Source organism: Mauremys reevesii, linkage group 11 (assembly GCF_016161935.1).
Source record: "Mauremys reevesii isolate NIE-2019 linkage group 11, ASM1616193v1, whole genome shotgun sequence".
NCBI classification, from domain to species: Eukaryota; Metazoa; Chordata; order Testudines; family Geoemydidae; genus Mauremys; species Mauremys reevesii.
The window spans coordinates 39149489-39175044 of record NC_052633.1 but is presented as its reverse complement, the minus strand read 5'-3'; the positions used below and the strand labels follow the sequence as shown (position 1 = coordinate 39175044).

The 25556-nt window shown below is 41.4% G+C and overlaps 2 protein-coding genes across 5 annotated transcripts in view; one reads left to right on the top strand and one right to left on the bottom strand.

Moving 5' to 3' along the window:
- METTL8 (methyltransferase like 8) overlaps positions 1-20489 on the bottom strand; it is a 156806-nt gene extending 136317 nt beyond the window's left edge. Inside the window, exons 1-2 of the mRNA XM_039494862.1 lie at positions 19776-20489; positions 16582-16633 (exon numbers count right to left, since the gene is read on the bottom strand). The gene's annotated coding sequence lies outside the window, so the exon portion shown is untranslated. The remainder of the gene's footprint in view (positions 1-16581; positions 16634-19775) is intronic.
- Positions 20490-20640: 151 nt separating this feature from the next.
- The window catches only part of DYNC1I2 (dynein cytoplasmic 1 intermediate chain 2), a 42229-nt gene continuing 37313 nt past the window's right edge, over positions 20641-25556 (top strand). For 2 of the 4 annotated variants that reach the window (XM_039494855.1, XM_039494852.1), the window contains exons 1-3: positions 20641-20748; positions 22993-23110; positions 25366-25480. In XM_039494855.1, the coding sequence (XP_039350789.1) occupies positions 20702-20748; positions 22993-23110; positions 25366-25480 (280 nt within the window). In that variant the 5' untranslated portion in view covers positions 20641-20701. Of the gene's footprint in view, positions 20749-20851; positions 21018-22735; positions 22787-22992; positions 23111-25365; positions 25481-25556 lie in introns of those variants that run through there. The other 2 variants (XM_039494853.1, XM_039494854.1) reach the window with 2 other exon arrangements.

Genomic DNA, 25556 nt, shown 5'->3' with positions numbered 1-25556 from the left:
GGGTGAGGAGGCTAAGGAACATGGTGAGGGGGGAGGGTGGTTATACAGGGGCTGCAGCGGCACTCTGTGATCCTGCTGCCGTTCCTGAAGCTCCACAAGACGCCGGAGCATGTCAGTTTGATCACGCAGCAGCCCCAGAGTTGCATCCCGCCACCGCTGATCTTCCTGCCGCCACCGCTGATTTTCCTGCCGGTCTTCCTGCCGCCACCTCTCATCTCGGTTGTCCCTCCTGTCCTCACGTTCACTGGCCTCTTTCCTGTAATTTGAAACCACGTCCTTCCACTCATTCAGATGAGCTCTTTCATTGCGTGTAACTTCCATAATATCCGAGAACATCTCATCTTGCGTCTTCTTTTTCCTCCGCCTTATCTGTGCTAGCCTTTGGGATGGAGGAGGGACGCTTGAAAAATTTGCAGCTGCATGAGGGAGATAAATATTTAGAAAGATACATTTTACAGAACAATGGTTATACTGTTTCACAGTGAACATCACTATTCACCTAGCACATGTGATTTCCCTACAAGGTCGCATTTTTCATCTTAATAGTGACTGCTTGCAGCTCTGGGTTTACAGATCTCACAGACACATCAGGTCCAGGCATCAGAATTCAGCTTGCATGCGGCCATGGTAAGCCACTGTCTCAGTGATTTACCCCTCCCCCCCAACGCATGGCTAATACCACGCTAGCTCCCTGCTAATCAACAACCTTCCCCCTCCCCCCCACCCACCGGTGACCAAACAGAAAAGATCATCGGCATTTCACTCCTCCCGCCCCGCCGCTACGTGCAGGAAAGTGTCTTTTTTAAGCTGCTGCATTCCACGAAACCAGTAGAAAAATGGCCACCCCCCTTACTTAAATTCCTGATTTTTAACCAGGTTATCCTGAACGATATCACTTTGCTGAGGATAACAGAACAAGATAAAGAGCGGATGCTTCTTGAATGCCAGCAGTCCCCGGGACCATACGCTGTGATGCTTTGCCACGCAATGATACCTGATTACTTGCTACATGCATGGCATGGTAAAGTGTCCTACCATGGTGGGCGGAACAAGGATGCCTTGCCCAGAAACCTTCTGCAAAGGCTTCTGGAGTACCTACAGGAGCGCTTCATCGAGATGTCCCTGGAGGATTTCCTCTCAATCCCCGGACATGTTAACAAACTTTTCTAAGTAACTATACTGTCTGCGAATGCATCCCAAGTCCTCTGGGCAAATCAATCATTAAAAAAGGCTTGCTTAAAAAACACTGTTTGCTATTTGCAAAGGTACACTCACCAGAGCTCCCTTCCAGGGCGTCATTCTCTGGAATAGTTGCTTGTGAGGGCTGGGAGCAGGGTAATTCCGTCAGGGTGATAAAAAGCTCCTGGCTGCTGGGGTTCACGGAGTGCTGTGTGCTCTCTGCGAGGTCTTCCTCTTCTTCTTCCTCTTCATCTTCCCCGTCTGCATAATCCTCCGACATGGCAGAGATTACAACCCCCACCTCGGAATCCACGGTCAGGGGTGGGTACTTGTGGCGCAGCCCCCTAAAATTGCGTGCAGCTCAGCATAGAAGCGGCATGTTTTTCGACCTGCCCCGGACCTTCCGTTTGCTTCTTTGGTTTTCTGGTAGGCTTGTCTGAGCTCCTTAACTTTCACTCTGCACTGCACGGAGCCCCTGCTGTGGCCTTTATCCGTCATAGCCTTAGAAATTCTTTCAAATACTTTTTCATTTCGTCTTTTGGAACGCAGTTCTGTTAGCACTGAATCCTCTCCCCATATAGCGATCAGATCCATTACCTCCTGAGCGGTCCATGCTGGGGCTCTTTTTCGATTCTCAGGAGACAGCATTGTTAACTGTGCTGATGAGCTGTGCGTGGTCACCTGTGATGATGAGCTCTCCACACTGTCGAAGCAGGAAATGAATTTCAAAAGTTCGCGGGGCTTTTCCTGTCTACCTGGCCAGTGCATCCGAGTTGAGAATGCTGTCCAGAGCGGTCAGTGGTGCACTGTGGGATAGCTCCCGGAGGCCAATACCGTCGATTGCGGCCACACTAACCCTATTCCGATATGTTAATACCGATATTAGCGCTACTCCTCTCGTCGGGCAGGAGTACAGAAACCGATTTAAAGAGCCATTAAAATCGATATAAGGTGCCTCCTAGTGTGGACGGTTGTGGCGTTAAATCGGTTTTACGCTCCTAAAACCGATTTAAACGCCTAGTGTAGACCAGGCCTTACACCTCAGCTTGAATCCTGGGTTTTGTTTTTTGGGTTTTTTTTTTAACTTAAGCAGCTATACCTATTGGAATGTTGGTATATTATTTATATTTCAGTTTCTAATTTAACAATGTGATTGTTGCATCTTCTCCTAAAACTACTCTACTACTACTTTATCTATAATGTCACTGTTTTCCAAACAGACAACCAATTTTTCATTCACCATTCTTTCCATAATTTTACCCAGACAGGACGTAAGGGCAATTGGTATACAGGCAATTGGTATACAGGTGGATAGTTTGCTTGGTTTTCATACTGGAATTACTGAAAGTTTCTACCTTACTGGTATTACTCCTTTTCCCCCATAATGTTATATAATTCCAAGAGAACCCTCAAACTGCTCTCTCAGAGATATTTAAACATTACGTTACATACATTATCTTTAACTGGGAATGTATTCTTGCTGCTATCAATAGCTTTCTCAAGTTCCTGCATACAAAACCATTCATACAGTATAGTATCTTCATGTTTACGCCAACTACATAATAGATCATGACTCTCTTCAATATTGTCTTTTAATCTGATGGAAAACTTCTCTTTGATTTTCATCGCTACTCACCCCCAGAAAGTTTCTGCTAAAATTTCTGCTCTCTCATTATCAGAGCTTCTAACTATGTTGTCGGTACCAATAAGACCTGGGATGTGGCTGCATTCCATTCATTCTTCTAATTTGCCTGCATATTTCTTTATATCTTTATTTATTCACTCACAGTACCTCCTTCAACTTTCTTTCTTTGATTTTTTTAATAATTTTTTTGCTACTGCCTTAGTTCTTTTATACTTCATTAGATCATCAGTATTCATTGTATTTTTGCTTTTTTGTGTTTTGTTCCTTTCTTTAACTGACATTTTGCACTTATTCTACCATGGAAGTGAGATTTTAGTTTTGGGAGACTTCAATATTCTAGATATGGCTACAGTAGCTGTTGCTATTAATCCCTTTATTACATTATAATCGAAATTCTCTAAGTCATCACTCACACAATTAGTCACAAATTCAGTACAGTTACTTGCAAATATCAGAGGGGTAGCCATGTTAGTCTGGATCTGTAAAAAGCAACAAAGAGTCCTGTGGCACCTTATACACTAACAGACATATTGGAGCATGAGCTTTCGTGGGTGAATACCCACTTTGTCAGACGCATGTAATGGAAATTTCCAGAGGCAGGTATAAATATGCAGGCCAGAATTAGTCTGGAGATAATGAGGTTAGTTCAATCAGGGAGGATGAGGCCCTCTTCTAGCAGTTGAGGTGTGAACACCAAGAGAGGAGAAACTGCTTTTGTAGTTGGCTAGCCATTCACTGTCTTTGTTTAATCCTGAGTTGATGGTGTCAAATTTGCAAATGAACTGAAGCTCAGCAGTTTTTGTATATTGCCATTCCTGTAGGAGAACACTTCAATCTCCCTGGCCAACAATAGCAGATTATAAGGTAGCCATCCTACAGCAAAAAAACTTCAGGACCAGACTTCAGAGAGAAACTGCTGAGCTTCAGTTCATTTGCAAATTTGACACCATCAGCTCAGTATAACCAAGGCTGGTGAGAGCCGGAGTATAACCCAAGTATGGCTAGCAGGCTGCAGTTACACACAGACATGCATGCTGGAAGGCTATTTGTGAGTGGCCCAGGTGGGAGTTACTTCAGCAAGACATGGTAAGGCAGCCAAGGTTGCAGGGCAAGGGTGACACAGCAGCTCATTCGTCCGGATTGTACAGTGGTATGTCACAATGATCATACGGCCAATGTGATATAATATTCAGCAAATAATGCAATTTAATTATCTAGATTCTCAGGTGTGCCAGCAGAATCTAGCCCTGGAGACTAGGCCACTCACTCCCTGCTCTCAGTGCTGGAGGTGTCACTGGAGCAAAGGAAGCATTTCTGTACCCTGATGACTCAAGATACTATTTTGGCCCCATGGGGCCCAAGGCTGGACTGGCATAGAGTTAGTCCAGGATTTGAGAAGTGCAAAAGTGAGCTTTATGCCACCCTTCCATCATCCCACATCCCAACCTGTACTATGTACTCCTCAGCCACAGCTGAAGATCTGGTCCACTATATACTTTAATTTTGGGTGGTGGGGGACTCAAAATGACTATCCAGATCAGACTTCGCAATTCCATCCAACTTTTACTATGAGAGTTGTTTATTTTCCATTCAAAATTATATTTTTAGTATTCCTGATTATTATGCTGACAAATTTCAAGCAAATCTAAATTCAGTGTGGATTAAGGAACTCTCATTTAAAGCAGTACCAACATTTTCTTAACAGACATTACACCAGAATTTTCAATCACTACAGCACCTATAGAAGCAGCAAAGAATCCTCTGGCACCTTATAGACTAACAGACGTTTTGCAGCATGAGCTTTCGCGGGTGAATACCCACTTCTTCGGATGCAAGTCATCCGAAGAAGTGGGTATTCACCCGCGAAAGCTCATGCTGCAAAACGCCTGTTAGTCTATAAGGTGCCACAGGATTCTTTGCTGCTTCTACAGAACCAGACTAACACAGCTACCCCTCTGATACAGCACCTATGTGAAATATCTGTTTTAAAATGTATTTCAGTCCAATGCAGCCACATTCATAACATAGTACTTTCACATCTCTCAGCCTTCTAGCACTAGCACTGGGCCTTATAGTACAGAAACAATTCAAATGGAAAAAGATCACATCAAAATTCCATAAGGTCAGAGATGTTTCAACAAACAAAAGAAAGTGATTTTCCAATGCTAGATGTGACGTTATTTTGCTATAACAAGAAATCTATATTTTACATGAATTTATAGCATTTATTTTAATAAAATAAGCTTCAATATAAAAATAATAATTTCCCTATATTTATTTAGTGGGAGATTTTCAAATGCACAAATGATAGTGAGGCACACAATTCCCATTGACTTTCAATGGGAGTTAGGGGCTTGATCCTGTTTTCATTTAAATTAATGGTGAAACTCCCATTGATTTCAATGGATCAGGATCAAATCTAGGCCCCTAACTGCTATTTGTTCCCTTCTTAATATCCCCTTTATTAGCTTGATCCTGTTCCTATTGAAGACAATGGCAGTTACGCTAATAATATCAGAGGGAGCAAGACTGGACCCTAAATTACCAAATGCATTTGTAAAATTACTATTCCATATATTAAAATTGAAAATAATGTGATCAATGCACCCAATCCTGCTCTGATTTGCCTATTTTGGGAGGAAAACTACTGACTTCAAAAGGAGAGTTATTCAACAGAATATGTTTACGCAAAAATAATGATAATCACATATGTCATCACTGATATTTATCAAAGTAATCTAAGGGAGTTAGACACCCAAATCCCACTGAGTTCAAGGGGAGTTGGGCACATAACTGCCTTAGGCCCCTTTGAAAATCCCAGTCTACATGCACAACCACTTTGCATTTATACCAAAAATCTACACATCTTTTTTTGTGAAGCCAAAATGCTAAACGCATATTTTCGTATCTTAACAAAAGATGACAAAATGTTGATTATATATATATTCAGTAGAGTTTATCTTATAGTAAGTTTACTGGCAATTTTACAGTTTGTTGATGCATTTTAGTGTTATGAGCTGGGTGAAACCTTGTTACGGATTGAGTTAAAACCCCATTGAGATTGATAGGTGTACACTCACCCTTCAATTAACATAACTGTAAGCATAAGCCAAATGTAGGGTTACCATACTCCAGGTTTTCCCAGACATGACCTCCTTTTTGGTCTGCCGATCTCCGTCTGGGCAGATTTTTTAAATCAGAAGAAATGTCCAGGATTTTTCCTTGCGGAGCAGACATTGCAGCTCAGAAAGAACCATCTCCATACACCGATTGGCCTTCCACTGCATTGGCAGCTGCTGGATCCCACCCGCCCTGGCCCAGCCCACCAGGTAAGCAAAGCTGCCAAGAGCCTCTTAGCTGGTCTGCCTGCCGCCATGGGGCCTCAGAGCCCAGCCAGGACGGGTAACAGGGCTGGGAGAGGTGACAGGGCCAAGGCCAGGGCCAGGCCTAAGCTCCCCACCCTTGGGAGGGGGAGAGGCCCACAGGGAGGCTCTGACTGACAGGCTGGTGCTGCATCCTGGGCCTGTGCCAGCCTGTGCTATCATAACAGAGAGCACTACACTGCCCCCCCAACCTCAAGTGTGAGGCCACAGGTACTCCCTCCAGCCCCCCCGTACCCCTTCAAGCACCCCAAATACTTCCTCCCAGTACACACACACCGCCCTCCAGCACCCTCCAACTGTACACTCCCCCTCCAACTTTCCCTACCTCTCCCCCTGGCAGTGTCCTCTGCTTGGGAAATTGCAAAGGAGTAACCCTAGCCACAAGGAGTACATGATCTCACCTAAGATAAAAGGAGCTTTTCCTGAGTTTTGCTTTGGGTGGCAGGAAGGGCGTGTGACGTGGGGTATGTATGTGTGAAGGCTGAACAGACCAAAAAAACAAGGAAAGACCGAGAGTGAAAGAGAGAGAGAAGGCATGCGTGCACCTGAAGGAGCTGCTGCAAGCATAGTGGCTGACCCTGGAAGAAACCTGGGGAGAGTTTTTTGGGTCAGGGTCAGGCTGAAAAGTGTTCGTGGTGCTACAAGCAATAACAGCTGTTTCATGTTATTTGATTCCTTCTGCTTTCAGAGACACAGATTTTATATATTCTTTGTAAATAAACAAAACACCCGACTGTCACCAATTTCTCCTCCCAAGTGGAATAACCTACTAGGCCCCACATTTTTGCCTAGCGACTCAGATCACAAGGGGTAACATTCTATATTGTGGGCTTACATGGTGCTTCTCTTATTTAAGTCAATGAGACTATTTCTGAGAGTAAGGTGAGCAGGATGCTGTGCATGAATTCTACCCATTGTTTTTAAATGGTTCAATATTCTGAATTATTATTTATTGGACCATACCTTTACTGGTGCAGAACTGAGGAAAATTTTATCAACTATACAATTATATGGAAAGTATCTGATTATATTTTTTCTATTAAAGAAGTCAATTGAATATTTAAAATGTACTAATATCAAGGAGTAATTGATTATAGAGGGAATAGTTGCACTGAAACTGACAGTCATTTTATAGTTATATGCACAATTCAAATAGGGGTAGTAGCACTATTACTCGAAATTCATTTAGATGAAACAATAAGATAATTTCTTCTAAAAATTCACTGTGTTATACTCAACACTGTAAAGGATCGATTTAATCTAAAGGTGAGTAGAGTATATACCACATCATCTGATCCAAAGCAGTGACCTACTTGATTCAAATGCAAAATGCCTATTCCTGTTGCAGATGAAATTCACCAAGACAAAACGTTCAACAGAAAGATTTCATTTCCAGTGGGGCAGAAAGATATTTGCCAGTATCTCATTATGGCTTTGATACAAATATCCTGGATTTCAATCAGCATTGAGATAGAATGGCAATAATCCAGTAGTAAGACTCTAGCCAAAGCTTTGTTTCCTGCAGCATTATGCAGGGTTTTGTTTTTTTTTATCTACAATAAAATCTTGAAAGATTTCCAAGAGGAAAGAAATAGAAGGAAATAACCTTCTAGTCATTTTAATGTCAGATATATGATGCATTTAGTGATGTCTGCCTGATAACTTTGCACCGGGAGGAGAAGGTGACATCATTTACATTTTTTCTAGCATAAATGAAAAGCACTGAATTCCTTGAACTGTAAGTGTCCCATCAATTCTTCTACCCTCACTGCCCCACCTCCTATCATTAACATAGCATACCCACTCTATCTGATGCATTTGATCCTTTCCTAAGAGAAGTAATTTGCCTTCTTAATGGAAATGTATGAAATTTGCTTTAGCAGATTTTATGAGTTTAAACTAAAGGTCCACTGAACATTTCCATCTTGAAAGAGGTAACCTTTTAGCCATAGAAGACATGACAAATTTCAGTCATTTAAAAGGTTTACTTCTAAGTATTATTTTTAATTATGAGAGATTATGTGGTCTTGTGGTTAGACCATGGAACCTGAGTCTTGGATTCTACTTTTGGCTCTATCTCTTGAGTGGCTCTTTGACCTTGGTCAAATTGTCTAAGACCTCTGTGCCTAAGCTGTCCTATCTATAATACTGGGGCTAATACATGTCATATTTACCTCACAGGGGTGTTTAAAGCTTACTCCATTAGTTTACTAAAAACGCTGTGGGCTGGGATCCCTAAACAGAAAGTTATGTAAATATAAAGTATGATTAATTTACTGATTTCTCTGTTAAGAAAAGCTCTTATACTGTATGCAGCATGGATCCAATTTTAGTAACAATAATAATGTTTTACACTTACTGTATATGGTGCCTTCCATTCAAAGAACTCAACATGTTTTACCAATATTAATGAATTTAGCCTCATTTGTAAAATAGTATTATCATCCTCATTTTAAGGAAAACTGAGACCTAGAGAGAATAAGGACCCTGATTCTGCTCCCACAGAAACTCCCTTTGACATCAATGTGAGGATGATCACGTCCTAACTCACTTGCCTCAAAAAAGGAAACAGGATATATGTGCTAGATATGGGGAAATAATCCAGTTCTTCTGATTTTCTGTTCTGTGTACTAACCACAAGACCGATTTCCTTCCCATGAAAGTGAGTTCTAAAAAACATTCAATTTTCCAAAGAATAGAATATAATAATAATAATTACTGAATTGTATAAATCCATTTTTACCTTGGATTTTAAAAACATTAATGATTACAAATATATCACAATAACTGACCAAAATCTGCCCTTGTATCTATGGACTGTAGATTTACATATGTGGTGATTCTTTCCTCATCATTAGGGTGAAGAACAGCTACAGTATGCAATTGTTTCATTTGGAGGGGAAATGGAGGAAAATTTCTCCTAAAACTAGAGGGGAGAGGTATTTAAATATTGCACACCTCAGTAGCCTAAAAACCCCACAGCTTTAGCTAGATTTTGATCCTACATATACATCTCAAACTCTGTGCTAGATTTTGCTAATACCAGCATGCGAAGCTAACAAAAAGAAAAATTCTCTCAACATCTGACTACATGGTTATAACAGTTTTGATTTAATATCCGTGGCCCCTGCTCTACATGGGTTCTACATACTAAAAATTCTCACAAATCCCTACAGATAGGCAAGCAAGCGTTTAAAAAAAACCTGTTTGATTCTAGGGAATTTTTTTAAGAGATTCTGCTTCCTTGGAATTCATGGATTTTCCTCATCCATTAATATCTGTTGTCCCAGATATACTATTAACTAAAACTCAAACAACGCTCCCCCGTACTTATTAGATTTCAGGCAATTGAAACAGTGACAACTGTTAATTTGTTTTTTTATCAGAAGAGGGCTCCTTAACTACACCATTCACTCAAAAAACACAATGAAAAATACTTAATAATGTCTCTTATGTGAAAACTATCAATTTTTATCATGCTGTATGCTTAGATTACACCTAAAGGACAAAAGCTGTGCTGAAAGTTCACTAAAGCCTAGTCTATAGCTAAACTAAGGCTACGTCCATACTACCTGCCCGGGTCGGCGGGTAGCGATCGACTTCTCGGAGTTCGATATATTGCGTCTCATCTAGACGCGATATATCGAACTCTGAACGCGCTCCCGTCGACTCCGGAACTCCACCACCGCTAACGGCGGTGGCGGAGTCAACGGGGGAGCCGCGCACTTCGATCCCGCGCCGTCAGGACGGGTAAGTAGTTCGAACTAAGGTAGTTCGAGTTCAGCTACGCTATTCGCGTAGCTGAACTTGCGTACCTTAGTTCAACCCCCCCAGTGTAGACCAGGCCTTAGGATGACCTAGCTACATTGCTCGGGGGTGTGAGAGGCACAGTTAAGATGCAATGCCCTTATAAGCCCTGGAGTAGACACCACTAGTTGAACAGAAGAATTCTTCCATCAACTCAGGCTCAGCTACCACCTCTTAGAGGGATGGATTTACCACTGTGGTGGAAAAGCCCCTTTCATCGCTGTAGCAAGTGTAGCTGCAGCATCACAGCTATGCCCAGTAAAGCTGGTAGTGTAGAGATACCCTAAAACAGGGGTCGGCAACCTTCCAGAAGTGGTATGCCGAGTTTTCATTTATTCACTTTAATTGAAGGTTTTGTGTGCCCATAATACATTTTAACGTTTTTAGAAGGACTCTTTCTATAAGTTTATAATATATAACTAAACTATTGTTGTATGTAAAGTAAATAAGGTTTCAGAATGTTTAAGAAGCTTTATTTAAAATTAAATTAAAATGCAGAGCCCACTGGACCCGTGGCCCGGACCCGGGCAGTGTGAGTGCCACTGAAAATCAGCTCATGTGCCGCCTTCGGCACCCGTGCCATAGGTTGCCTACCCCTGCCCTAAAACATGGAGTCTTCATCGTGAATAAAATAATGTATAAAGACCACCTACTCCTTTCTGCTAATGCACTCATAAAATATATAATTAAAAACACTAAAGGTCAAACAGATGACGTCCCTGAAATGAAAAGAGCAATATAAACAACATAATGGATGTAGGGCAGCTCATCACCTATACTTAGGTCACTTTTAACCTCAACTTTACCATAATTTACTGTAAAAACAGTTTATTTGGACTAAAGGTGAACCATATCATTACAGGTCAGGTATATCATTACAGAACAAATGTATTTCATTTCTGATCAACTTAGAATACACCTCTACCCCGATATAATGTGACCCGATATAGCACGAATTCAGATATAACACAATAAAGCAGTGCTCTGGGGGGCGGAGGGGGCTGCGCACTCCGGCAGATCAAAGCAAGTTCAATATAACGCGGTAAGATTTTTTGTCTCCCAAGGACAGCGTTATATCGGGGGAGAGGTGAATTTGTTTGCACTTCTTCCATTTTCTCAAACCTTGGGGCAAATTCAGCCTAAGTGTGAGCAGGCGTAATTTCCATTGACACCATCAGGTGTTGACCCCATTTATGCCAGGACAGAATTTGGTGCCTTGTTTTCCATGGGCAAAATACATTTGCAACCAAAGCCTTGTACTCAGGCTACTATTATGGGGGCTCTCCTTGAAGACCTACATAGCAATCCATCAGTATTCTGATACTTAGCATCAATGTACATATTCAAGTTGAGTGGTAGTAACACTTGGCTGTTCAACAGGACTCTGATTTTGCTAATTGTAGGGATTTTATATGATAGCTCAATAAAGCAAGGTTTATTAAGTTTGTCCATCTCTAATGATGGCATTCTGTTCTGAGAAAACTGAGAATTGATATGACTGCAATGGGAAAATAGTCAAATTCTCAATTCAGATGGTTGCACTAAAACTCAAAGCATCCTAAATTCTTTACTTTCTGGGAATGATTCATACCCTGGACAGACAATTTAATAATGAGCTATGCTGAAGTCTCCTTAAACACCAGAGTAATTCCTTTATGATTTCTTCTCTCCTTTTCTTCCTGTGCTAATGTGAATCACAAAACATAACCTCAGAATACTGCTCCACATTGTACTCTCCCAGATTCACACATGAAAGGGACCTCTGAGTGCAGATCTCCACCATTCAATGTAGAAATGGGCTCAGCCACCTCTGCAGCAATGTTCCACCTCTTCTCAGCCTTGAAGAGCCCTCTTGTGGGTCCAGGTACTAGTGACGTACAGTAGGCCTGATTCTCATTTACATTACAACTGCTCTACATCTCTCCATTAGAGTAAAGGGACTTTGAAGTGGGTGTAAAGGTTCAAGTTGTAGTTTTAAGAATGAGATTCAGGCCACTACCTGATAGAAGTATTTTTATGTGTGTATAATTTTAGGTTTGTAGTTTCAAGAATGAGAATTAGGTCCACTATCACCATCAATCCCTTCAGATTAACATGATCTGCTATGCTAAATCTAGATGTACTACATCACACATGTTGAAGTAATAGTACATTCCTCTCTAGCCACAGGCTAGTGGGCAGTCCCCTATGAGAAAGGAACATCTTTGATGGCATATCTTTAACGTTTTTTTTTATACTAGTACTTCTGCTTCAGTAATAACTCAAACAACAAAACACAAATACAAATTGTGATTCCATAAGACAAATAGGCTACACATCTTATAACTGACATAACTTATGACTGACAGAAAGGACAGATTTGACTCCACAGGAAATTGAACACTAAGAACCACTGAGACCTGTGGAGATTACCCTTATGGTTAAAAGCATTTATTGGATAAAAATTTGCCAGCAGTAGAGTATCAACTTCTACACATACATAGCAGCAAAATACACCTTCCTTGAAGGAAATTGCACACTTCCCTCAGCTTTTTAAAAACTAAAAGCAGCATTTGTTTAAATTTCTAACATTATGTGATGTGTGCTTTTCATTGTCTTATGATTTTCTTGAGTCTTAAAATCCCATGTTAAAGGATGGATATAAACTCATTTAATTCCACACAATTTAAACATGTATTCCATTGTATTAGAAGCATAAAAGAAGGCCTTTTTCAATTTTTTAATATTTTATTTATTGCTTTTTTGCATCCCAATATAGGTCCTCTAAAACAATCAAGAATATAAAATGAAACACTCTATGACTCAAACCAGATTGTTGGGACATAAAAATGTGAGACTTTTGCTCTAAAATAATTTTATTCCTAAACCAAACCACTTTTAAAGACCAGAGTACTTTATGAGAAAAGATATACCAAAACATTTGTCAAACAGATTTGATTAGATAGAGTAATTCAGAGTGGTTCACAGACATAGTCTGTGTAAAGTCTCGCAGGGGAAGTGGTGATAGTTTAGGACTTCTAAAACTAGAGTGAACAACTTTACTGCACAAATAGCAGAGCCAGTGCTAGGCATAAGCAGATTAAACAATTGCTTAGGGCCCCGAGCAGCTCAAGGGGGCCCCCAAGTAATTATTAATATGTGTTGGGGTGGGCAAAATTATTGCTGCTTAGGGCCCACATGGGCTAGCACCAGCAGTGACTAGAAGGGAGATTGACTACCTGTTCAAATATGTATTTCCTGTCTATAACATGTATTATTCTTCCCTTTATATTATAAAAAGTTAGGAAAATATTTCCAGATAAAGGGCTAAATCCTATGAAGACATATTGGTTTTACATTTAACTTTTAAAGGTTGACGTCAAATTCGGAGAAATGCTACAAAAAACAGCTGATTCAGAAAAAAATCAAAATATGGTTCACTTACAACATCTGTCATTGACAGTCACCCCAATTTTTGCACAATGAGTTGAGTTAATGAAGGGCCTCTACAACTGTGTGCAGGGCCGACTTTAGCAAGTGCGGGGCCTGATTTGTACTCACCTGGCGGCGCTCCAAGTCTTCGGCGGCATTTCAGCAGTGAGTCCTTCACTCGCTCCAGGTCTTCGGCAGCACTCAAGGACCCGCCACCGAAATGCCGCCGAAGACTCGGAGCGCCGCCAGGTGAGTAAAAATTAAAAAGGCGCTGGCGCAGGGCCCGATTTCGGGGAATCGGGCGAACTGACCTAAAGCCGGCCATGACTGTGCATTATACATCCCAAAAAGATAAAGAGCTTGATTACATCCCTCTTTGTACCCATGGAGGCAACTGTGCCAACAGTGCTGTTGAGGAATTCACCATATTGATACCATTCTCACACAACCATTCAACCAGAAAAGGGCAGTTTGAAGTTCTGGCTAAGGGGACATAAGAACTCCGACAGCAGAGGTTGCCTGGGAGATGCTGTGAATTAGTGCATCTCCCTGATGTCATGTCTCTGCCCTGTGCAGCTATCTCCACCCACTTTTGGACCCGTTCCTGTGAGCTTCAGGGCCTGTTTTGTTGCAGTAAATAGCAAGCTTTTACTTCTGTCTTTCCACTCTGGACAGACCTTCTGTTAGGATGACCAGATGTCCCAATTTTATAGGGACAGTCCTGATTTGTGGGTCTTTTTCTTATATAGGCTCCTTTTACCCCCCCCCCCCCCCCCATCCCCTGTCCTGATTTTTCACATTTGCTGTCTGGTCACCCTACCGTCTGTAGGCAAGAGCCAGGAGTGCAGGTTTTTCTGACAATGGCAGAACTGCATTTTTTGACTACTTATAGCCTTGCTACTTATTTTAAATGAGGGATTTGTTTCAGTTTTGAGTCAAGGAAGAAAAATGTATGATCTAATACAATATTGTTGTTTACACATTTTCTCTGTAGTTTAACTGCACATCATATTTCAGGACTTTGTCCATCACATTGGCAAGGCTCTTACTGAATCCTCAATAAAGGGCCAGATTATATTTTCATTTACACTGTTTGCTCCAGTTCTAGTTGATATTTTTATAAATGACTTGAATAATAGATTGGAGATTATGTTTATAAAATCTGCAGATGCTGCCAAACTGGGAGGGGTTGCAAGTACTTTGGAGGACAGGATTAGAATTCAACACAACCTTGACAAATTGGAGAATTGGTCTGAATTCGAAAAGATTAAATTCAATAAAGATAAGTGTGAAGTACTTCACTTAGGAAGTCAAAAACCAAATACACAAGATGGGGAATAACTGGCTAGATGGTAGTACTGGTGAAAAGGATCTAGGGATTATAGTGGGTCACAAATTGAATTCAAGTCAACAATGTGCTGCAGTTGTGAAAAAGGGTAATATTATTCTGAGTTGTATTAACATGAATTTTTTTAAAAGACACAGGGGGTAACTGTCCCACTCTACTTGGCACTGGTGAGGCCTTAGCTGGAGTACTGTGTCTAATTCTGGGCACGACTTTAGGAAAGATTTGGACAAACTGGAGTGATTCCAGAGGAGAACAACAAAAAGGATAAAAGGTTTAGAAAAACTGACCCATGGGGAAAGGTTAAAAAACCTGGGCATGTTTTGAGACAAGAGAACTGACAGGGGACTTGGTAACAGTCTTCAAATGCATTAACAGCTGTTATAAAGAGGACTGTGATCAATTGTCCTCCATGTCCACTGAAGGTATGACAAGAAGTAATGAGCTTAATTTACAGCAAGGGAGATTTAGGTTAGATATTAGGAAAAACTTTCTAACTATAAGGTTTGTTAAACTCTGGAATATGCTTCCAAGGGAGGTAGTGGGATCCCTATCATTAGAGGTTTTTATGAACAGGTTGAACAAACACCTGTCAGTGATGGCCTAGTTTACTCAGTCCTGTCTTAGCACAGGGGACTGGACTCAATAACTGCTCAAGGTGCCTCCAGCCCTGCACTTCTATGATTCTGAGATTCTCAGATGAAAGGCAATGTATAAATGCAAATAATAATTATTATTATATCCTTATATTTTATTGCCCTGTCATGTTTATTACTTGTCATCAGCATACTGAACTTTTTCTATAACCAGAAAGACTTTAAATCTACCTAGGATTAGAAATCTATATATAGTTCCCTGGTTTGTAGCTTTAAGATTATTTTCTTTTATGTAATCTTTGTTTTTTTCTGAAGTCATAAAACATTTTGCATATTAGTAACTGGAAATTGCTACATTATGGGAAATAATACTGCTAATAACACTAAGTAATTATAATTGCAAAGGACTGAACAATTATTAATCTTCACAAAGAGCATATTTTATCCTACAACTTAAAAACAAACGTAAAAAAATAAATACATGACTGAAAAATGAGATGCTTCATCTCTCCAGACTTATCCTATTCATTATTTTCATTAACAAAATGTATATAATAAATTTATAAGGAATTCCTATAGCATCTTCTAACAAACATTCAGGCATACTCTCCCCTTGGTGCATACACATAATCCCTGTAAGGGTTAATGGGAGTTAGATTCACAAATTGAGAGCAGACTATATCACAGCCTGTAGTATATCTAAAAATGGTTCTTTGTGTGCTGATCTTTTGGCTGTGTTTTGATTCTATCTTTTTAAACTATTATAACTAGCACAGGTTTGTGTGCATTATAGGGACCTTTAAGAAGCCTTCATTATCTCCCCTCTTCTTAACCACATCATAGGAAAAAATGAGAGTATAGTACATAGACCGCAGGAGGAAAAGGAACTTACCTTGAATTTTTTAACTGGTATATCTATTTTATATAATGCTCAGTGGTGAATCACTCTTAAGTGCTGGCCCATTCACCAGTATATGTGTTTTGTGCCAAAGGTTATCAGATTGCAAAAGTGTACTCATCTCTCAGGGGACTCATAATTCACCATCACCTTATTTTGACACTAAGAGAAAAATATGTGTATCAAGCAGGGGAAATAACAGTGGAAAAACCCTGTGTTAATGGTGTAGGAAATCTTCCAAAGGGAAAAAACACAGGCTAGAACAATAATAAAGACAACAGAAAAGTAATACTATCACATTATGAGAAAAGACTTGCCTGTCAGTTCATGAACTTCATAGAGTTCCCAACCTGTATTTGAGGAGTTTTCCTGAAATGCAAGGAGAACGAGACAATTAAAATGCTCATTTTAATTAGCAAAATCTGAACCAGGTTTACAATGACTCAAAGAAAAGAGATAACAGGATTTATTATTCCTGAAAATACAATAAAAGCTTGACTAAAAAAAATTCCTGCAAGGCGACTATAGATACGGAATATTCCCATAGAGCTGTAGAGTCATCAGCCCAGATCCCCAGGTCTGGCCCAGCTGTGCTAGGCATAGGAGGTGAGGTGTGGGTTGGACAAAGGAAGCTAAAAGGCACCTTTACATTTCCCCAGTCCCGGGAGTAGACAGGGCCAACTGTATTCCCATCATAAATTAGAGCAGCTTCAATCTAATTTACACAGGCTTGGAGACAGAGGCTATTTCACAGCTGGGAATCCCTGTAGTACAAGATGCTACAACAACAGGGGAAGCTTAGAGATAGCTACGCTGGCTCCATGCCAGCCAGCATTTGCCCTATTCAAAAGGAATTCTCAGATGCCCTGTTAAGCAGCTTTACTTTGGGAATAGTGGGATGAAGTAAGGAAAATGATGGATTTATGCTGGTGCTGGATCTGCACTGTATTTGAATTAACATTCTGTAGATGTTTGTACACCATTGCCAATTTGCCCCAAATAAAATTATTTTAAAACTAATCAGCAGAAGTGGTTGTGGAGAAAGAAGAAAGATAGGGATTCTAATGCTAATAAATATTAAATATTATACATACTATTTTTAAATGTAAAACTAATTTTAAAAACTGGGCTTCATTAAGTACAATAACTATCCTCTATACTAAGAAATATGATCCAGCGTTAAAGAATTCAAGGATTAATTAATAAAAATCAATGAGCCAAATTCATCATGATTTTTTTAACCTGTCCATATGACAATCTCTTCTTTGGACTCTCATTGCTAAGGATTAATATGTTTTTCTCTGCATAGAATCTTATATATGAAATATTATTTGATTCCTGTAACCTGTCTTTTGAAAGAAATTTGCAAATATTTCAAAATCTTACAAAGCATTTTAAAATGACTTAACTAATATCAAAATAAAAAGAAGCAGAAAATATCAAAATATATAACATTAAAGAAATAAAATTAAAATCTAGTTCATTCCTGTTTTCAGGCACACACAATTTTCAGAAGACATATTGCCCTTAGCAATGAAATTCAAACACAGACAGATGTTTGTGGACGTTCATTATTGTCGCCTTCACATTGTCATCACTGAAAGGCAGGTGCAGTCCCTTTTCTTGCACATCATGAAATCTCCTCTGCCAGTTTCATCGAGAAGCATTTATATCCTCCCTTGAATGGTATCATCTTTACTCTTATGAATAATACCATGATAATACCTCTTTAATGATTAGTAGCAGCCAGGACACAAGATACCTTTTCTAATTCCCCCTAAACATATTCTAGGTCAATTGTTCAGTACTGACTCACAGAACAGACAAGCTATTGAATAATCAACACTGCTTCTTGCAGCAACCTGAGTTTTCCTTGGAGACATATCAGTCATGTACTAACCTGCTTAGTTTATCACAGCGATCCCCAAACTTTTCAGGGCTAAATCCCCCATTACCCCATCCATGGCTCCCCAGAGCTGGGGCTGGGGCCATGGTTTGTGGGGGCGGGGGCATGGACAGGGTAAGGGGGCCAAGGCTCAGGCAGCAGCTGGGGCCGGGGTCAGGGCCCTGGCTAGGCCACGGTCAGGGGCTGGGCACAGGATTGGGAGCTGGGGCATTAGCTGGGGGCAGAGTGGGGCTGGGTGGCACTCCCTCCACTCCATGTGGGGGCTGACCTGGGCCCCACCGTGCCCCCCAAATGTTCCTCCACCCCAAGGAGGGTCACATCCCACTGCTTGGGGACCTCTGGTTTATAACAAAATCACAGCCTGAAGTATCATGAATGCAGGCTTCAGACTAAATATTCTGAGAACAAAAGCAAGACAACCAGGAAACACTGGAGTATTTCCTCAGCAGAGGTAAATTAGCACAACTCCATTGTCATCTAATGGGCTATGCCAATTTACACCACCTGAGGATCTGGACCCCTGACTCTTGAGCTAACTAATGCAGGTTTTTGCTCTACTACAGTGATACTGACCTCAGGGGTTCAGGAGCCAAATTTGTGATCAACATTACCCAAAAGAACCACAGTAGTGTGAATTCATTGTTTCATTTACTATAGTACTATATATTCATATTTAAACAGTATGACGGGGAAATATTTTGTGTGTGTATGCATATATATTTATTTCTCACAACAAAATGACTGACAAAATATTATTATTTTATCAACTGCAATTGGCTAATAACACAGTACAACCATCCTGACTGGTTAATAACTTAGATTGGTTAATAATTAAATCACAGAGTGTTTTCATATCATATCCTGCAAAGGAGAGACACAGAGCCACTTGTGGCTTGCAAACCTCAGTCTGAGTATCACTGTTCTACAGATTCAGTTTTACAAGGTGCTGTGCACTCTGGCCCTGATCTAGCAAAGCACTTAAGCATGTGCTGAGTAGTCCACATTAATAAAATGCTTAAAGTGTGTGCATAAGTGATTTGCTAACTCAGGATCACAGGGATCAGCATTTTGAAGGATCAAGCTCTGTACTGAGAGCGGCAAGGTTTGCCTATGGCTTTGGCTTAACCAGCAGGAAAAAGGGCAGATCTTCAGGAGGGTTTGCCCAGTGGCAACCCGTTATCTTTTGGAATATTTGTCTTAACCTTACTAACCTATTAACTGTATTATTAAACTGGGATTTCTTTATGTGTAACTTCAGCATTAGCTTGGAGTTTGAATCAAAGCTGATTGTTTGTGTGTAACTTCACCCCAGCCCAGCACTCACATTGAAACAGCTTGTGTGCAACATCACCTCTAGCTTAACACTTGCATCAAAGTGACTTGGATGCATGTAATCTCATCTCACCCAGTTTGACACTCATATTAGTTTATTTGTGTGTAATTTCACTTCTAGTTTAGCACTCATGTTAAAGCAGGTTTTTAGTGCACAACTTCATCCCTAGTTGGCACTTATATGGAAGTAATTTGTATCTAATTTCATTTTTATCCTCTTGCAGAATCTAGCAGAACCAGCTAGTTTGTAACTTCACCCAGCTTGATACTCACATTGAAGTGGCTTTTGTGGAAATTCACCCTAGCTTGCTGCTCACATGTGTATCTTCACCCAGCTTGGTACTTGGACTGAGACAGCTTGTTTGTGTCCCAGCTTGGCCCTGATGCCAAAGCAGTTACTTTGTGTGAAGCCTGAGTACTGGCCTGGCACTTGCACTTAAGGGGCTTTGGTATCACCCAGCACAAAACAGTGAAATTCCTAATAGCCTTGTTAAAATCACTTCTTTATGAACCCAGTGACATTACTGTCCCCTAACTAATAGACATGTTAGTAACTAGGCATTTTGCCGCCCCAAGTACGGCAGGCAGGCTGCCTTTGACGGCTTGCCTGAGGAGGGTCTGCTGGTCCCACGGCTTCGGCGGACCGCAGGAGGCAGCCTACTTGGCAGTGCTGGGGCCTGGAGCTGCCTCCTTAGTAAGTGGAGGGAGCAGCAGGTGAGGAAGTGGAGGGTTATGCAGGCGATGTCCCTAGCCAGAACAAGGTGGGAAATGCCTCTCCGTCCCTATCTCATCTCAGCGTGAATGTGCTAAGGCTGGGAGCTCTTGGGGCCCAGCAGTGCCATGTCCTCACACCTGTTTGTAAAGGGATCAGCAGTCAACACACGTTGGGAGTCTTCTGCGTGAGTGACCAGGACGGCACCGTGACCCCTCCCACCGCCCAATTCCTACACTGCGGTCCCTGGCTACGTACGTTCTCAGTGTGCCGATGTGGCCTATTGAAACTACACCTTCCAGCATGCAATGCTCGTGCTGAACCGGTAGCTCCCAGAATGCATTGCTCCAATCCTGGGGCTGCGGCCTGGCCGCGTTACCTGCTGGGAAATGTTAGCCCAAAGTGGCCGCAATGCGTGCTGGGAATTGTGGTCTCCTCGGCCATAATTCCGTACTTGACGCTATTGGAGCAATGTTGGGTTTATTTTATGCCATTTAGGTGCCGCTCTCAGGCCCCTCATTTCGGGTGCTGGAGGTGAGCCCTCCTGGGCGGTGTCGGCAGCTTTTTGCCAACACTTCCATTGTATTCGTGTTCTGTGCCGAAAAGTGAATGTGTCCCTCCGCGGGCGCCGTAGGGTTTGCAGCGCGTGCGCGTTCTGTCGGGAGAAGCTGGTATGTCCTTCCGCACTTGCCGTAGGTTCCCGGCTCGCCCGACGTTGCCACCGCCTTTGTGAAGAGGCGAAAGCGCAGCTGGGCGCGGAGTCTCCGAGCGGCGGTTTAAGCGGAGAGAGGCCCCGCTGTCAGGTTAGCGCCGTCCCCGACGCGTCCTGAGGGAGGGGAGCGCCCCGTAGCCGTGGAACCAGCCACCGCCCACCACCGCGCCCCCAGCCTGCGCCAGCGGCAGAGAGGGGTCGGGGGCCCCTTCCCCCCACACCCAGTGCCGCCCAGGGGAGGAGAAGCTACCCCCCCCCCCCCGGCACCGCCGGCAGTGGGGACAGTGGGAGCAGGTTCCTCCCTGGGACTGTGCTGGGCGAGGCGGCCCCACACGCTGGGCAGTAGAAGGCGACGGGCCGGGGCACTGGGGTGGTGGGGAGAGAAAGCCCCGGCCCAGGCGGAGATGCCAGGTCCCTCGGGAGGCGCTTGTTGCCTTGTGTTGTGGGGAGGGGACCCTGGGCTGAAGCGCCCCGCCCCCGGTTGCTGTAATGGGCGAGCCCAGGCATCCCGGTGGCGTCTCCATCCAGCCCTAAGGGCACCAGGGTGCACCGATGCAGTCACCTTCGGGTGACAGCACGACTCTGTGCAGCAGCAGCAACAACACAGCCACCGTGCGCGGGTGTCCCCTCGAGCTCTCCCTCACCCGTCGTTCGCTTATCCCCGCTGTCACAGCCCCTTTCAGGCGTCTCTGGTTTACTCTGAGGCTGTTTGCAGCTGATGATAACGTACGGGGTCAGGAAGACACACTTAATCAGATCAATTTTTCATCTTTTTCCAGTTGCAGCAGTGCTGTGAAGCTGGCTTTCTGTATTGGAGCCACCACATGTTATATAATTTGTGCTTTGTAAATTTAGTATTAAGCTTCCAATTCCTTTATTTAAAAACTAAACAAAAATAGGGAGTGATAGTATTTATCTCTGAAGTTGTTTTGGTGATCTTAAAAACAAATCTATTGGCAATTTTATGTTTAAAATATAAAAATATCAACATTTCTATTTGGACAAAATATATGAAATTTCTGGTATGTTTCTTTTCTCATGCACACATGCATGTATGTGATAAAAGAAACAGCTATCAATTAATCGTTTAGGGCTTTTAGCTTCATCATCTTTGGAAAGCACTGCTTGTGCAAACATGTACACAAGTGCATAACTTCAGGCACTTGAATAGTTCCATTACTTGGGCTTAAAGTTAAGCACGTGCATCACTGTTAGCAGGATCGGGGTTTAAGGGCATTCACAGCTCCTCTTGTTCACTGTAGAACTTTGGATTTATGTTGCATCAGCAAATTTGATCTCTTATTCTTCCACCCCATATACATACAGCTCTTCTGATCAGTATTTTAATTTTTTGGTACCTTTGTTTAATGAGAATGAACTCTCCACTTCTACCAACCTTTTTGATGTGGGAAATCTTGCTGTCTGTACAGTAGAACATATAATTGACCATGCATTTCTGAATCCACCTGGGTCTGCATCTTTCTTTTGAAAAATACACTGGTATCTGTGACAGTAAACACTAGACAAAAAAAAAACAAAGAACAACATTGAGTAATCTACATTTTATATAGTTCAAATTGTGTTCTCTATTAAATTATACTTACTTTGCTTTTTAGTTCATAATAAAGTTGGCGTTCCTCGTATGATTCAGAATATAGATTTAATACAGCTACATACTACAGAATACACTGTTAAACTGCAACATTTAAAATGAACTAAAATACAAAAGCAGTTCCTTATTTGTTGATATTCTCCTTCCTACTGTCCTATGCCTGGATCCTGAGTGTAGTTGACTCTCTTCATCTGCAGAGACGCATTGTAGGATTAGAGGCTCTAACCTTTGGTAGCCAGCAGGATATGGTGAGTGGGGGAAATCTGGATATGATGTAATAAATGTTTAGGTGGCTCCTTAAGGCTTTGTTTCACAGCTTTGTTTTTTGTAGGCCAGATAAGTATATTTTATCAAACTGACTAATTTTTTGAAAAATCATGGAAGTCCATTCTGTTAAAAATACTTCACTGTCTGTATTATATGACTTGTTTAATAATCACTTCATGTTGATCAGGATTCCAGCCATGTCTGACAAAAGTGAATTGAAGGCAGAGTTGGAGCGCAAAAAGCAACGCTTGGCGCAAATCAGGGAGGAGAAGAAAAGAAAGGAGGAAGAAAGAAAGAAAAAGGAAGTAAGAACCTAAATGTTATCAACAAGAAAATTATCAAATATTTGCTTATGTCCTGTAACTTGTCTTGCACTTAGTAATTTATTAATTTGCTTCATGTTACTTAGAGGTATGCTGTCAAGTAGGGTAGGACTAAAACTTAAATGTGCAGTTTAGTTTTGTTTTTAAGGGGGACTAACACCAGTTTTGAATAGAACTATTTCGATGAGAGTGTTTTTCTTCCCCGTGCATTGTTAGAAATCCAAACATAATAGCATTATACTAGTGCATAAGAAACAGAAATTTGAAGTGATTAGTGAGATCTCCCCGTAGAAAGTAAACAAACTGCATAAACTGTGAAGTTTTTTTTTTTTAAAAGTACTTTCTTAAATGTAGTTCTCAATATGTCCCTCAGTAATGACTATCAGTGCTGTCAGTGGCCTAGTAGAATATTATGCCATTAGCCAACTCTAATCTTCAACCTGCATTTTCAAGTCAAAACAATAATCAGGTCATATCCACCTACTCTGCATGTTAGAAGATAGCCAAGAAATTGCTTAAGTGCACAGTTGGCAGTTATACTCTAGAGCCTTCTGCTGCAAACTTCTGCACATTGGCACACATTCAACAAAGCACTTAAGTATGTGCTTTAATTAAGCATATGTTTAAATGCTTTGCTGAACTGGGGCCTGTGTTCATGTCTTTCCTGCACTTAAGTTATGGGCTGTTATAAGAATCTTAAAACAGCACATTACTGAACACGCCAGAAGCATGATTCATATGTAAAGAAAAGACAGAGAAATATCTCGCAATATAATCCATGTCCCAGTGATCACAGAAAAGTGTATTGCTAATTTGCACTTTCCAGAAATCATGTGTTTATAATATTTGGCTTGTTATAATTGGGAACTCCTTGATTTAGGAGAAATCATACAATGGTTTGGAAATATTACATGTATCCAAGAAAGGAGTACCGTATTTTCCGGCGTATAAGACGACTTTCTATACTAAAAAACAACCCCCAAAAATCGGGGGTCGTCTTATACGCCGGCTATAAACAGCGGGCAGCCCAGAGCCCTCTGATTCCCGGCCGCAGCTGGGATTTAAAAGGCTCTGGGCTCCCCGCCGCAGCGGGCAGCCCAGAGCCCTCTGACTCCCGGCCGCGGCTGGGATTTAAAAGGCTCTGGGCTCCCCCCCTCGGAAGGGGGGGTCGTCTTATACGGTGAGTATAGGCCAAAACCTATGTTTTAACTGTAAAATTAGGGGGTCTTATAGACTAACAGAAGTTTTAAAGCATGAGCATCCAACTAAGTGAGTATTCACCCACAAAAGCTCATGCTCCAAAACTTCTGTTAGTCTATAAGGTGCCACAGAACTCTTTGCTGCTTCTTCAAGTTAATAAGTAAACAAATAAGTCTATTAAACTTAATGAAGTGTTTTGGCTCGCGCTCTCTCTCTCTCTCTCTCTCTCTCTCTCTCTCTAGAACATCAGTTTTTGTAGACTTTTTTCAGTGGCCAGTTGGAGGACAGTTCATTTGATTTTTAGCCTGAGGTGATGTTATTGGGAGCTGAGTGTGCTTTAATCCTAAAATTCACTTGGCCCAAACATTAATCTTTTGGTTGTTATTTTGAATAATATGCTGAAGCATTTGGTTACTTGATTTTTCCTTTTGTTTTGTGGAGTGTGACAAGAAACAACTTAACTTACACTGTACTGTGCATCTATCAGTTGTGTTTTTGTGTAAAGAAAGAGGGTCTCACATAGTTCTTTCACCTCGCCCTTTCTTTCATTTTGTGAAACCTATGTGATTGACAAGAAAACCTAAGCAGCTCGTGTACACCCCTACAGAGAAGTGGTTCTGAATATGTTCATGCCTGCTAACACATGATCTATCTCGTCATCTAATAATTAAATGTTTAAATATTTGCCATTTCGAGCAGAGTGCCCTGTCACACAATTGGCCAAGGTTCTGTCCGTCTCCTTGCTGTTCCAAACCCATAGTATTTTTCTTTATAACAGTTACTACCATTCTAGAGGTTTTCCAGACATTATCGAATTAAGGAACATAGAGAGAGCTCTTTGACTTTCCCTGCAAAAAGGAGCTTGAGGATTGCTAGATCAGACTTTTCCAAGCTCTACTCATGATATTTATTTGCTAACCACAGAAAAATGAATACTGAAAAATAACTATATGTTTTGTCACATATGAAACCACAAAATGTTTTACACCAACTATATATTGTCTCATAAAGGTTGTCTATTCCTGAAATTTTTTTAGACTGATCAGAAGAAGGAAGCTCTTCCTGTACAAGAAGAGTCTGACCTTGAAAAGAAAAGAAGGGAAGCTGAAGCATTGCTTCAAAGCATGGGATTAACACCAGATTCTCCTATAGGTAAGAATAATACCAGTTAAATGTTTCATCCCTCATATCCTACATTAAGAATGTAGCATTTGTATTAGAAGCATGA